The sequence below is a fragment of the Echiichthys vipera genome (assembly GCF_963691815.1).
Source record: "Echiichthys vipera genome assembly, chromosome: 3".
Lineage (NCBI taxonomy): Eukaryota > Metazoa > Chordata > Actinopteri > Perciformes > Trachinidae > Echiichthys > Echiichthys vipera.
This window is the reverse complement of record NC_139828.1, coordinates 21,014,601-21,029,565: the sequence shown is the minus strand read 5'-3', so window position 1 is coordinate 21,029,565 and position 14,965 is coordinate 21,014,601. Positions and strand designations below refer to the sequence as shown.

Genomic DNA, 14,965 nt, shown 5'->3' with positions numbered 1-14,965 from the left:
AATACAACATTGAATGCAGTACTTTGTTCTAATATAGTTTTTACAGTGTGGTCTTGCCACTTATACATAATGATCTAAACACGTAATACTGCTACTAAGAAGAGAAGCGCATTTCTTTGTATCCTGGTGATTTTTGTTGTGTTAGTTAGTTCACCATGTGTTTTCTGCATTACTGAGATAAAAGTTTTCTATATCCAAGTGACATTATTATAACCTTTAACACCCCAGCTTGTAACACTGATTTTACCTCTGTTTAAAACTTAAAAAGTTAAATCTGAACAGAAAGCAGTACGTCTCTCGGTTGAAGACGTCTCTTTGATAGAGTCAGGGAGTGAGGTCCCGTTGCAGTCATGTCTCTGTGGTGCTCAGACTTTGATGTGAGATTATCGGGCCTCAGCTACGGGACAGAAGGTCGCCGCTCTCTCCCCCTGGCTTTGTACCTCCCCTTCTTCCTCTGCCGCTCAAACTGATCCAGTCTGCCTCTCAGTCAAATCTGAGTAAAAGAAGTCCCACCTGGCTGTCAGACATGAGGGAGTCCCACTTGTATTGAGACATCAACCTTTAAATCCTCCTTTTCAATACGTAGGGAGAGGGAGAAATACTAAATTAAGCCATGCTCCACAGGTTTCACAAACAAAGCAAACTTAAAACTTGTGAAAAAGTGCAATTTATTATCCTTTTTAATGAAATAAAGAATGTTCAGTATTACAATACATGATCATCATTTTACACAATAACAAAAATTATGCAGTAACTGTGTCCGAACTTGGAGGACCTAAATAAAACAAAAAGGAACATTAACATTTAATAAACAATGCAAATTAAATGTGATTAATTAATTCAATTAAAAAATATGCCTCTAAATAAAAGTGCTATCATAGGACGGCTGGAGAATTTTACATCTTCGGGATACTTTTTTGGCACAGAATTAAATCCCCTTTGGAGCCTCATGCACAGAACATTCATACAAAAGTTCAATTAGGACATTTTTCAGGTCGTTCACGGTGCTCCTTGTGCGGCTTGGCTGCTCCCATCACTTCCTTCTTTGCTGGTTTCCTGAAGAGATAAAACATTTGGAGGCAGGCAAGTATCGTCATCATCTGCAGACACAATCATCTCCTCTCCAGATCTAGAATCTGATCTTTCCATTTTCCCGTGTGCTGTAGTTAAATTTTTAAGTGCTTTCATCAGGGTTAATTTTACCCAAAAACTAACAAAAGAGACATTTTTCAGTTCTCAACATAAAGAAATAAATATCACAGAAAAACTATATAAACTATATCTTTCTGTTTAATAAAAACAGAAGAAGAATAACGACAAAGACAGTCTAACCAATACTATTTCATAATAGGGCTGGTGATCATTCAATACGGCCATTTGAAATATATATCGTTAAAGAAATCATATTGAGATTTAGTTATACACAGTTACGTTGTCTAAAGCGCATTTACTCAAACGTCTCAGTATGGGTATGTCATGTTATCTGACATACCTGAGGGGATATCATTTGAAAACTGCAGTTGCGGTTTTATATTCAAAATTTTGACACCAACCGGCCAACATAACCCATGATTTACATGCGTGAGCATATATCGTGATATATTGAGTCCTTCGATATGGTAGATTTTTTAGATTTACTGATTTTAAATGACACATTAGTACATCATATTTTCTGGATGCAGGGATCATAAAAAGTGTTTGTGTTGGCATGCCGACCAACCTCTGACACATGCGAGGTCTTGATCTTCTTCAGTTGGGTTTTCGGAGAGTCTGGACTGCACTTTGTTGAAGCCTCAGTAACCTTTAGACCCCCCCTTACCTAAAAGGGAGAGACAACAATTATGTGTTGTTTTGATTTCTAAAGCTACTATATACACAAAAACTGAAATACTGAAATATTGGCTGGGGCCTTTATTTATCTCGACTGAACCAGGCGTTTGTGCAGTATATTACATGGCCACTGCTATTGTTTACTCTATTTAGTCATTTAGCAGTCAGTCCAGCAAACCAGCCAGTGAGTCAGGCAGCCTCACCCCTCCAGCCTTCATCAGCTTTCTCCTGAAGTCTTTGCCGGGGTTGTTGAAGGTGAAAGTCTCACAGCGCAGGTTGTCGCCCTCTGGGTTAAGGAATAGCTCGTATTTATAACACACTTTCTTCGGCAACCCCTGGAAGAAAACAACAAGAGTATGTTATTAAGAGCATCCGTGGGTTCTTTTACAGAGGCCCTGATATAAAAGTGAGATTTTGTTTCTGATGATCCATTTTCTATGTCCGATCTTAACTGATTTGCTCTCCTTGTTTCCACGATATCTGAACGTACGAGTAAAAAAGCTGTTAAAACATGTAATCTTTACAAGATGCTTATTTAACTTCCTTTTTTTTAATTTTACAATCTTATTTTATTGATTCGAAAAAGAGTTGGAAAAAAAAAAGTTTATGACTTTAAAAAAAATGGAAAAAAAGTTACCTGGATCATTTTTTAAGTTTTTTTCTTCTGTGAAAAGAAAGAAATGCTTTTGGAGGGGAGCATGGGGTAGTGGTGCACTCTTGAGGCAAAAATTAGTTATTACAACAACAATAAAATCTCCCAAAACTCGATCCTGACAAAAATGTATTCACCCGTTAATAACGTTCAATTTCTCCTGTTCTATGGTCATGAACAGGAGAGACATAACTATACTTCAGACCCTTGATCTAGAGATCAGAAATCCTTTTTTATTTTCTTGCGTGACAGTGTATTTGTGTTTGTCTTTTTGCATTAGGAGCCTACATACAGTCAGCTCTCAATACCTGCGTATTTGACAATAACATATAAAAACCTGAATGAAGGAACTATCACACTACAGACCAATAAAACAGACAGTTCAAATGAAATCCACATTAATTGCAAAAATCCAGAAAATAACACTCACAACGTGTAAATATAATGTTTTATTTCCTTTAACTACAGTTTAGTATCAGTGTCCATTCAATCTCACCTTGTTTTTGAAGTAAACCTCAATATGCATGAGGAAGCCTGCGGAGCCCGACTCCTCCACTTTGTACGGAGGCTCCTTGCAGACTGCAAACAGACAGACATGTCAATGACAGTAATCAGATTACTCACATTACTCTTATCAAGAGAATGACATATTGAAAAAATGAAGGTCATTATCCCACCTCCATGTTTTGATTTATGTTAAATTAGTATAAATCCTCCCGGGTTTTGAATATCTTAAGTATATGGTCATGACTGTACTGCATAAAAGTCTTATTTATGTATTTTATGCCATACTTATATACCTTGGCGTATGACATATGCTATAAAAATAAGTATATAATATTTGTATTCAAATATTGTTATATCAGTTAAATTCAAATTAAAACCCTTGGCAATTTGCAGAGTCAGATTGAGTAACACAGTAACACAATAAATGGGCGGAAAATTTAATTAAGATGCAAGAATAAGCTGTGGACATTAAGACGAGTATAATCCCACCTCTTTTGGGTTCGGGGAGGCTCTCGTGCAGGCGGAAGACAACCTTCTCTACAAAGTGCTGGATGTCGCCGGTCTCTGGCCCTCGGACAAACACCATCCAGTCGTGGGTGAAGCCTTCTGACGTCACCTCCTTCCTTAGCTGGGCTCTGTGGCCCAACTCCAGCTTCACCTGCACTGTGCGCTGAAAAGAGACAGATACAAATAAAAGCGTTAAATACGGTTGAAAGACACCCTTCAAAAGGTAGAAATAACAGAGTCTAATGCTGGTGATAACCATAGACTGTATAACGAATAGACACGGTCGCAGGCAATTAATACAGTAGGCTTTAACCTGCCTGGACAATGTCTCGCTAATCCACTACTGCTAATTCAGGTCCTTATCAATTCACAACATTGTTCATACCCTACAATAAACAAGGCTTTAGGATTTTTCTTCTCCTCCTGGACACCACTTTCATATTTCCGTTTTGTTTTTGCTGTGTCTCCTTTTTTACATGTACGGGCACAAGTGTGCGCACGTGTACGAGCACTGGCATTGACGGCGGTCCCGATGTCTGTATGCGTGGCGTGCGTACACACACAGAACTACAGGGTACAGCCAGGGACACACAGGTAGGCAGCTACTGATGTCCAAAGGCAAACACAAACACAAAACAATACATTACAAGTGTGAGTGTGCCCTAAAACGGCAAGTGGCCACTGGGCGCAGGGGTGCGGGGGAGCCCCCTACGCCACTGGATGTCACCTGAAAAGTTTTCAATATTTTTAACTTTATTGTCATTTGTCTACCCCATTAACGAATAAAGTGTAGATCACCAGCAAAAATAAATAAATAACACTTCCATGTAAAGTGCACTGCTAACAGATATTTTAAAATTTAATATAAAACCCTAACCGGTGTTGCAAACATAGAATTGAAGTGACTAGATCGCTGTAACTGTATTGGTGTGTGATATTAATAGAAAAGATATTACTGGATCGGCCTCCTTCATCCGATATCTGATCGTGCTAATTAGTCAATATCGGAGCCGATATCCGATCTAGGTATCAGAACGGTGCATCTCTCATAAATATATATATATATTATATATTGTATATATATATATATTATATTGTATAATATATTGCACACACATACACGTGTGTGTGTGTGTGTGTGTGTGTGTGGTAGTGTGTGTGTGTGTGTGTGTGTCTTTGTAGTGTACATGTTTACCTATTTGTGGCTCGTGCATGTTCTCCCACCGCTGGTAATAACCGTGCAGAAGCTGAGGAGCAGTCCCGGGCAGCACCTGTACGGCTTCAGAGGTTAAATCACTGTCGGCCTGATCTCACTACAACACAGCGGCTCTTATAAGAGCCCCACACTTCCTCTGAGAGCTAATTTCTGTTCTTTTAAGAGCACCCAGGTCCCTGTTAGCACTAGCATCGCTTCCATGTAGCACAACAGGCTGTTGCCGCCTCGGCTGCTACCTGCGATAGACGCGAATGAAGCGATGATTAAACATGTGACAAATGTGAGCAAGCGGAGCGATACAAGCGTCTGAAGCGATTGTATCCGCGTTTGTGTGAACGCAAAGATGTGAGGCTTTAGGCCGCCGCAGAGACACCACCGCGTCCATAATAAAAGAAGGTCTCTACAGCCAAAAGTACAGTAAAAGTTCAGATTTCACAAAGACTCAGAAACTCCGTAACTGCTCCTCCATGTTTCTGTGGCCTCACTGATCGCTGTGTGTATTTGTGGAGCGCCTCATCAGCCTGTCAGTCCAGAACCGGAACTCAGGCGGCTTCCCTCAGAGCTCTCTCAGCCAATCAGGGCGTGGTAAATGTCAGCACTCTTGAAATGAGCCAATCAGAACTCTCGAGAGGCGGTCCCTGAGCTGCGGAAACATGCACTGTCTAACAAGAATTCATAAGCATGATAATAATACGCATTTTCTGTGGGTATTCTCCATTCATGTTTTAAGAGAACTTCTTAGGAATGAATAGGTGAAACTCCACTGTTTGACCACTATGTCAAATTGGCTTTAAATTCCGGCGCACTTCCTGAAGGCCTGGTTCCTTCCTTAGGGTAAAGGTCATTTTATAATAATAATAATAATTGTTTCGGTGATGCCTGTGAGTCAGCTGCCAGTCAAGAGATTTGATTCATCACATTGACTCTAATTTCTAAGAAAAGTAGAAGAGTGTCTCCAACAGAGATAATCGGGCCTCAGAGGGTCACCATCTCTCTGGCTTGGTGACTCCCCTTCTTCTGCAACTCAAACTGATCCAGTCTGCCTCAGTCCCACCTGGCGTGTCAGACGTGAGGGCATACCGCTGGTACTGACCTATGTAATGAGGCATCAACCTTTAAATCCTCCTTTTCAATATTTAGGGTGAGGGAGAAACACAAAATGAAGCCATGCTCACAGACGCACATGCATCACACACACAGAGTTTGATTTTAATTTATAGTAAATGTTTTTCCAAGGTTACCAACAAGTACAATTTATATAACAAAAAGACTGTATGCTCATCATCATCAACCACAAATATGACCCTTTAATAATAATTCATTCAATTCAATTCAATTTCATTTATAGTGCCAAATCATAACAAAAGTTATCTCAGGACACTCACGGTGGCAAGGAATAGTAGAAACAAGCACAGGAAGCGTCATGCAGGACCACGGCAGCAGGCACCACCACGATCAGCAGAGACCCGCGAGACGACAAAGCACAAACAACTCCGGGGAAGAAGTTGAATTAGTAACATGCATTGATGAGACATGAATGATACAGACAGAGAGGAGAGAAGCTCAGAGTATCTGGAAAAGTATTGTCCCCCGGCAGACTAGGCCTATAGCAGCATCATTTTTTTTTTTTTAAGTTTAAGGAAATTTTAAGGAAAGTTTTAAGTTTACTTTTAAATAAGGGGACAGTGTCTGTATTCCGAATAACACTTGGGAGTTGGTTCCACAGGAGAGGAGCTTGGTAGCTGAAGGCTCTGCCACCCATTTCTACTTTTGGAGCATTCTCAGAGCGCAGTGATCTAGTCGGGTAATACGGTACTGTGAGCTCTTTAAGATACGACGGAGCCTGACCAATAAGAGCTTTGTAGGTAAGGAGAAGGATTTTAAATTCTAATCTGGATTTTACAGGTAGCCAGTGCAGAGAGGCTAATACAGGAGAAATATGTTCTCTTCTATTTGTTTTAGTTAGTACTCGAGCTGCAACATTTTGGACGAACTGGAGACTCTTAACAGACTTATTGGAGCAGCCTAATAATAAGGAGTTGCAGTAGTCCAGCCTAGAAGTAGCAAATGCATGGACTAGTTTTTCTGCATCTTTTTGAGGCACAATGTTCCTAATTTTCGCAATATTACGCAGGTGAAAATATGCAGTCCTCGTTGTTAGTTTTATGTGAGAATCCAAGGACAAATCCTGATCAAAAATAACACACAGATTCCTTACTGTGGACAACATAACATCATCCAGAGTAACCAATAATACCCTAACAAACATTTTTATAAATAATGTGTACAAAGTATATATATATATATATATATATATATATATGAATGAATAAATCTAGAGCAGTTGTTTCCAAAAACGATGTTTAGAGACTTGAAGAGAAACGGTTCTTATTTCATAAGAAAAAAACAAAAGAATAGAGAAAAGTCAGTGTACAGCCATGTTTGTAGCTCTGTGAAGCCGTAATGCACATCTTTAACCATACCATCGTAGTTTACCATGAAAACATGCAGACATTATCTAGGCTAATGGGAATATCATGAGTTTATCAGGTATTTAGTTATAAAATAAAAAAACTAAAATGTTGGATAGAAATTTTAACCTTGTCATGATGTCAGAGGATCCTCAAAAATGATTAAAATGATCCTGGAGGAGGAGATAAATATCTGTACCACATTTTATTGGTGATCCATCCAGTTGTTGTTTAGATATTTCACTCAGAACCACAAATGTCGACCTTCTTGTGGCACTAGATGAAAAATGATTTGGATTTATTGTCTGGAGGCACTGGATTAAAAGTCAGAAGATTGCTGAGATCTTGCCATTTTAAATTCTGTTTGATTTGTTACATTTCTCTTAATATATCATCCGGATGTCAATATTCAAAAGCACTGGTAGCTTTTGAATATCTCACTGCCCACAGGAGGTCACTGTTGAACATTCAAGTCCAGAGAATGTCCTGGGCTTTTGCTTTTGTATCTATTGTATCTTTCAGGAAGGATCATGTGAATGGAGGCACAGTGTACATGAATATTCTCAAAACACAAAAATCAAGAGCAAGGGCTCGTGGGGGGGCTGGAGCCGATCCCAGCTGACATTGGGCGTGAGGCGGGGAACACCCTGGACAGGACGGCAGTCTATCACAGGGCGCATAGAGACAGACAACCATCCACACTCATGTTCACACCTACAGGCAATTTAGAGTCATCAATTAACCTAACACGTGCATGTCTTTGGACGAAAGAGAACCCGGAGAAAACCCACGCAGACACGAGGAGAACATGCAAACTCCACACAGAAGGGCCCCAGCTGGGATTCAAACCAGGAACCCTTTTCGCTGTGAGGCAACAGCATTATTTATACGTGGGACACGTTTACAGCAGTTTTTATTTTGCTTTTAATACCTCCAGGTTACATATGCAGTTCAAAGTCTGTGAAACTATCACATGTTTTTTCAGACTCTTTGTTAACAATATTTCACCGTGTAGAGACTCAAATGTGCATTCATATCTTGAAATTAAATAACAGCAGTTGATATATATTTATTAAAAAAACACATGCTTAACTATCAAAGACAAACAGTTAAAACATACACAGTCATTCAGTCATTCAGGGTAACTGTAGACATTTTATGAAACCATTCATGTTGCAAACTCTTAATGTTTAACAGTCATCATCTTGAAATCTGAAAAAGGTTATAAATTAAATCACACTTCATTATATATACACAGAAGTTCAACATCAGTCAACTCTAAACACCAGCTGCCCCCCAGCTCTGTTTCCAACAGAGTATTTTTTTATATAAGTCAAAGTCCGTAAGATTTGAGGTCCCTTGTTTCTTGCGACCTCTTTGGTGGTAAGATGTAATTGCAGGTGAGCCTGTTCTTTCAGAGCCCTCCATCTTTCATGTTCACCATTGCAGTGTCCCAAATCACGCACTTCCACCCTCAAACTGGCTTTTTTGAGGGTGGAAGTGCGTTCACGCCGGAAGTCGGTAAAATGCAGTGTATGCAATGCATTTCTCTGTTCGACTACGTAGTGGAAGAGTGTGTGTAGTGTCAGAAGAGTTGTTGGAAAAGCTTTTGGAAAAATAAACAGAAGAGGAAATACGATCATCATTTCCAGTAAGTGCAGGGCAGCAGCGTGTGATTTCAGGCAGCACTTACTGGGGTAACTGGGTGCACTGATCATGTCAGTACGTAGGACACACATTGCACAAATGTCACTACACTCACTGCAGTGCGCGCTTTGGGACACAGCACATTATTAAAACACATTCACGTCTCTACTTCCGGTCCATCCCCTATATGTTACCCTCTTAAATACACACACACACGTTCCTGTTACACTTCTGCCCTTAGTACAAGCCTGACTCAGAAGTTGGAAGTTCCTGATTCCCGATTACAAGTGAAAGCAGCATAACCGGCAGTGATGAGCTCCACCGGCAGATCAACCGCTGTCAGCAGCGTCACTAACATGGCGGCCTATTTCCATCCAGCCCGTGAATGTTGCTACAGACACGAATATTGGAATACTCAGCAAAAAGGCAAGTTTTTCATTCGTGGGTCATCTGATCAGTTACTACTGTTTTAACTCACTCTTTGGTAGATTGTAACTTAGCTTCTGCGGATGTCATGAGCGCAGCTATCTCTTGGATCCTTCTGTTGGAATATGGACCGGGCACCTGAAATTGTGCCTTTTATCCGTAAATTCGCATAACACAAATGGCAAATATGCTTTACCAACATGTTGTCTACTTTCTGTGCTTTGCCTCAACGCTGTTAGTACGTGATACACTTTGATGATCTGATTCTGGTTGTTTGGCCGGTATGTTGGCGATAGATAGATACTTTATCAAATCAGCAACCAGTATTTTCGCCCCTTCCCAACAGATCTGCAAACGAGAGTTTCTAGATGGATATGCTGAGCAAATGCTAATCGATCAGTCAGGTTATAAATCCATTTCTTCAGGGTCTGAACTGACAAACATTTTTTGTCACTTTTCATGTATGCAACCAAGTACCACACTTCCTGTCTGAAAATGTGTCCTGTTATCCCTGTAACTACTGTAAATTATATCCCTTACCCCTTACCAATTATCTATGACGGCCAACTCTTCAGTGTGAGTACTCCGAGCAACTATAAATGCTTACTTTTTGATGTTGTCCTACGAACTAGCCCAGCTGAACCATGACCCAACCCATTAGGCACATCCTTAGCCTTTAGGCCTGTGCCCAGTAGCTCCTTTCAGTAATACATCCATTGTGTAAACGATCCTTTAACAGGATCAGAAATGTTTTCAACTTAGATTTAGTTGTCGTCTATTCTCTGTATAAAAAGAAGAAATCAATTTGGTGATTGCTGTGATTGGAATTTTTGAGGTGAGGCAACTTCTTTAGATCACAGATTGTGTCTTTAAGGTAAGAAGGTGAATAAATGTCATTTTGATGTCTTCCCATTCACGAACACCTGTACCAATGTAGTGTACTAATACAAATGTTCTGCCAACATTACACATGAATTTAACTTTGTTAGCACCGTTTCTGTGTTTTGGTCGTGCCCTTGAGGACAATGTGAGGTAATCCAACAGCCCATTTATCACAGGGCCAGTACTGCAGTCCAGGCAGAGAGTACGGTATCTCATAGTTGGCATCCAGGTAAGCTATCAGGGTGCTGCCGTAGGCCACGGCTATCACAATAAGAATGTGCCTGGAGGAAACAGATAATGGTGATCAATAAACATCAGAATGTCCTTGAAAGAAACAACCCTGTCTCCTAGAAATTACATATTCATACTACTAATTTGTTTTGCATGATTGCTTATAGTGAACACTATCTCCAGTAAATTAAATGCTGAGGTGTTTGGGGTGAATAATGGTCATTGGAAACAGAGTTAAAAAAGGAAAGGAAAGGAGACAGGTAAGCCAGGACTTACCAGATACCGTGCAGGTAGCAGAAGTTTACCCTCTGCCAGAAGCTGCAGCCAAAACGGTCACTAATCCAGCAGGAGATGGCGAGCACCCACAGAGCCGCTGACAGCTTGGCCAGTCGGAGAGCCTTCTGGTCGTTGCAGCTGAGAAAGAGAGAAAGCTGGTTATGAATCAAAGCCACAACCTAAACAGTTACAGACGCCCCAAAGATACAGAGTACAAGAACAGAGTATTCATACCATCTCATCTCGACAGCCAGAACGTAAAGCATATGGAGGCCAAAGCAGTTCAAAGCGTAGGCATTGGCTGTGGGTTTGACAAATGATGACAATGTGGAGATGACAGTAACCACGAGGACAAAACTTGAAAAAGTGGACCTGTAGATGAACATACAGAGAGAAAGAAAAATAAGCTGTGAGGCAAACATTTGAAGGTTTGATCTCATTTTGTGTCTCTTCCAGTGTAATTATGCACATTAACTGGAACCCTCGGGCGCTGCTGCTGATTATAAGCTGCACGTGAATTTCAGTATTTAGTTCAAACCTGAGATGAAGACACGCTGTCTGACTTCTGTACAAAGCTTCCTGTCACAGTGGCTCCACACTGACATTCCTCTGCACAGATAATCATCAACATTCTACAGCATATCACCCAAAACCTTGGATTCAGGTTCTGCTCTCTTAAACCTGCAACAAGTGATTTTTCTGGCCAATCGGGGGCAGCAAGTTGAGAACACAACATTAGCATAGAATCGCTTTCTAAGTTGATACGGTAAACTTGTTAGAAAATAATAGAATAGATTAAACTTTATCGTCCAGCCAAAACATCACTTTAACAGAACAAAGATCTCTCAATTGTACAGCCTACACTCATATTTAAGTTGACTGTTTGTTGAGCAGATTAATTGCATTTGGGATACAAGAACCTTTGTAGATATTTTTCTTTTTTCGCCTTGAGGGGAGCAAGTCAAACTTAGGAAGAGCAAACAGTTGTGTGTGTACACATCCAGTAGTTACAGATCAACATTAGCATTCATTTGAAGTTGGGTTTCTGGCCACTTGATGACCAATGATTGCTTTCTTTTTAGCGCTTTTTTTTTTGTCTCCACGAACTCCTGAAGAAAATGATTAGCTCTTATAGGTTCACCAGTTGGTTGCTCACTTTGTCTGGATGCTGATTGGTGTTGAGCAGGTAGTTTACTACGGGTTTTTGGAGGGTTTTTTAAACTGAAAACGGAGCGCTGAGAGTGAACCAAAACAGTACAGTTTCATAGAAAGTTGCAAAAGGTGCCCCCTGACCTCTTGCATCCCTGTGTCAGGGAGGCTCGTACAGTAACCCATCATTCAGGAGGACCAACCCATGAAAAATCAATGTGAGGTTCTTGAGTCAGGGCTGTGGGATTCTTTCCAGGTGCTCATCAAAATTTAATTCTTTCCCCACCTTGTGGTGAAATATTTACACAGGTTGGGTGGAGCTATATTCCTTCACAATAGCGAGAGCCCCTTTCTGTCACATTCAGCCGTTGACTGCAGCACCACATGGTGTGTTTGTGACAATGACTACAGTTGGGGCTGTCAAACAGGCTCCACCAACAGCTCAGGTTGGGTTTCACAGTGGCGTACCTCAGAAACGTTTTGTCATTGTTTCTGTTTTGTTTTTTTTTGTTTCATTAAAGGATTATTGAGCTGTGTGTGCGTCCTTAGTGACACATGGAGATGAATAAAGATGAAAACAAACACCTCGGACTGACACATCGGTTGTTGGCTTAATGCTGTAATGTTGCTTTACCTGTCTTTTATAAAAGAAGGGAAGAGTCTGCGGGGAAACCAGACAGAATATCCCACCGCCAACACCCACAGGATGGAGAGCTCATCCAACATCTGGCCAACAAAACTAAGTGTCATGTGGAAGTATGCAGAGAAGAGCCCTACAAAAAAGAGAGAACAATCTTTTTTAATTTGAAACCTTTCATGTTTTCATATAGAAGGAAAAATCACAGAGGGACTGAAGAAAAAGGACTGAGGAAGAGAGTAGAACATGTAAGGAATGTAAAGTCTGATGCCGTGAACCAGTGGTTCATACCCTGGAGGTTAATCCCACAAGCTGTAAGATAAATCTAACAATTAACAGGAGAGGAAAGAAGCAAATACATTATTATTCTCTCATAAATTACAGGATAATGTTACTTGTTATAAATGGATCAAGTGCTGAGGAGGGGTTGTTGTAACTTGTTTGTGAAAATGCCACAATCACAAGATCCTAGATTTCAAAATAATGTCTTCAAATGTCTTGTTTTTCCCACCAATGGCCCACAAACCAAAGTCTCAGTTTACTATCATAGAAGAGTAAGAAAAACAGAAAATAACTGTTTGAGAAACTGGAACAGCTGCTTTTTTTTTTTTAAACCATTTTTTCTTGAAATATAACTTAATACTAAATTATCAAAACGGATTGCTCATCATTGCAGCTAAAGTTGCTTGTTGCTGGACATTGCTTTGTTTTTATGTGTCACATACTAAAAAGTTAGGGAACCGCTGCTGTGAACAACAATCCTCTCAACCCATTTGAGTCAAAATCCAATGTCTTGGGGACTTTTGTAGGTTTGTATCTACTTTATAACACAATGCTGGTGTGCCTCAGGGGTCCATTTTGGGACCACTTAAACTGCAGGTATATACTGTAGACTTTTCTTGAGATTTAAACAAGATAATGTATCTAAAGTGGTGAGACACGTAGAGACAACCGTGAAATTTGTAAATAAAGAAAAAAAAAGAGTGACTAACCTACAAATATCATCATGGTCCAGACCATGTGAATCGCCAGGTTCCTCTCTTTGGCATAAGGGTGCAGAAGGTAGAGCATGATGGGAGATATAATGAAGAAAAAGAAGCTGCTCATCTGCAGGGAAAACATTAATAAACCAACAAAATTAATACAATCGTTCTTTTTCTGAAAAATCATGGATATTAGACATCATTTCTTATACACCAAATAAAAACATGACTCTAGCTCCATTATATATGTTATTCTGCCAAGATAAACATTGACATAAATGCTGCAGTACTTAGACTTCGTACTTACAGTGTTGAAGAACTCCACTACATGTTGAGAGTGTTTATAGTTGTCTTCACACCAGTCGATTTCTGAACTCTCATAAGAGAAAACTCCTGCCATCTTTTCACCGGAGTAGACACCTGTCAGACAGAGAGGGGGGAAACAATAATCACTGATTTATGACAGCGCACCTGTAGCTGTAGCTACAGACGTTTGTGCCAGTCCTTCCATGAAATGGGTGTTTATCCAGGAGTGTTTGTATAGGTGGTTTATGGAAATCAGTTTCCAGATTGTATTTCTATTCAAATGTGGCTCTGCACCCTTTCTCAGAGCCTCAATGATGGTCGTTTAAATAGTTGTTTAAATGCACTGTGAGAAAGGGATGAATTAACCCTAACACTCTCTGATAACATGCTTTAATCTAGTGTATGCTAAAAAAACAAACATAAAAATAGACAACAAGGTAAAATAATAAGGGACAAACTGATCCTTTGCTTAAAGGGGTATTCTATTGGTGTAGTATTGCACTCTAATAGTGTTTGGGGACGTGTCAGAGATTAAAGTACCAAAGGTGTAAATACTCATTATGCAGAATGGCCTATTTAAAAAGAATGTATAATATTATTGTATTACAAGTATTGATAAAACTCTTTTCATAGGCTGGCCAGTCCACTTCTGTTCACCTATGAGAGTATGTATAGAGTCCTACTTCTACATGTTACCCTTTGTTCAGTACTTTATGGCTTGGACTGAGGTATCATTATTTCATCATACAATGTAATGTGATAAAAAATACTGTAGTTAATTAAGATTCAGTTATTCATAAAAACTAAACTTAAATTCATCAATACATAGGGATGATATATCTAGTAGAGTTTCTAATATTCTGTCCTCTTCATGTATGTAAATAGAGAGGCCAAAAAACATCTTTCTATATGCTGTAGTCCAGTATAACCCCACATTTAACTACAATCTTAAAAAATTACATTTCTGACAGTTGTCACCAAAAACATAATATAAACCTAATTAAGACGTTATGTTGTATTGATATAGGCTGCAGATCTGTGTACCTATAGGCCTACAGTGGCTATGACTTAATTGAATATTGTATTGTGGTTCTAGTGACCAAAGGGGCATTATTACAGTGTTAGTAAGTTAATATATAATACAAGGACCCAATAAAGTTACTATTGATCACCACATATGCACCATATGTCACTGTAGGAACAACAACAGAAACATATTCTAGTGATTTCTTGTGAAAGGTGTGA

At 39.6% G+C, this 14,965-nt stretch overlaps 2 protein-coding genes across 2 annotated transcripts; both read right to left on the bottom strand.

Annotated features, from left to right (window-relative positions):
* Positions 1-770: 770 nt before the first annotated feature.
* On the bottom strand, positions 771-5,160 carry LOC310945170 (protein ENL-like). The gene is made up of 6 exons (XM_083911188.1): positions 4,692-5,160; positions 3,479-3,659; positions 2,979-3,061; positions 2,034-2,165; positions 1,721-1,819; positions 771-1,056 (listed from the first exon to the last, which is right to left on the bottom strand). Exons 2-6 carry the CDS (start codon positions 3,573-3,575, stop codon positions 1,000-1,002), a joined length of 468 nt encoding a protein of 155 aa, XP_083767314.1. The 5' UTR covers positions 3,576-3,659; positions 4,692-5,160; the 3' UTR covers positions 771-999.
* Positions 5,161-8,213: 3,053 nt separating this feature from the next.
* On the bottom strand, positions 8,214-13,829 carry acer1 (alkaline ceramidase 1). The gene is made up of 6 exons (XM_083910997.1): positions 13,722-13,829; positions 13,424-13,538; positions 12,429-12,567; positions 10,880-11,017; positions 10,646-10,783; positions 8,214-10,419 (listed from the first exon to the last, which is right to left on the bottom strand). Exons 1-6 carry the CDS (start codon positions 13,812-13,814, stop codon positions 10,242-10,244), a joined length of 801 nt encoding a protein of 266 aa, XP_083767123.1. The 5' UTR covers positions 13,815-13,829; the 3' UTR covers positions 8,214-10,241.
* Between the last annotated feature and the right edge of the window lie 1,136 nt (positions 13,830-14,965).

What these genes read in the sequence shown, in the direction of transcription:
- LOC310945170 (XM_083911188.1), bottom strand. Translation starts at nt 3,575, where the DNA reads ATGGTGTTTGTCCGAGGGCCAGAGACCGGCGACATCCAGCACTTTGTA. An exon ending in AGGTTTACTTCAAAAACAAG is followed by an intron (nt 2,166 to 2,978) that starts GTGAGATTGAAT and finishes GTTTTCTTCCAG; the next exon opens with GGGTTGCCGAAGAAAGTGTG. An exon ending in AGACCTCGCATGTGTCAGAG is followed by an intron (nt 1,057 to 1,720) that starts GTTGGTCGGCAT and finishes TTATCTCTTCAG; the next exon opens with GAAACCAGCAAAGAAGGAAG.
- acer1 (XM_083910997.1), bottom strand. Translation starts at nt 13,814, where the DNA reads ATGGCAGGAGTTTTCTCTTATGAGAGTTCAGAAATCGACTGGTGTGAA. An exon ending in CCTTCTTTTATAAAAGACAG is followed by an intron (nt 11,018 to 12,428) that starts GTAAAGCAACAT and finishes GTTCATCTACAG; the next exon opens with GTCCACTTTTTCAAGTTTTG. An exon ending in CTGGCTGTCGAGATGAGATG is followed by an intron (nt 10,784 to 10,879) that starts GTATGAATACTC and finishes TCTCTTTCTCAG; the next exon opens with CTGCAACGACCAGAAGGCTC.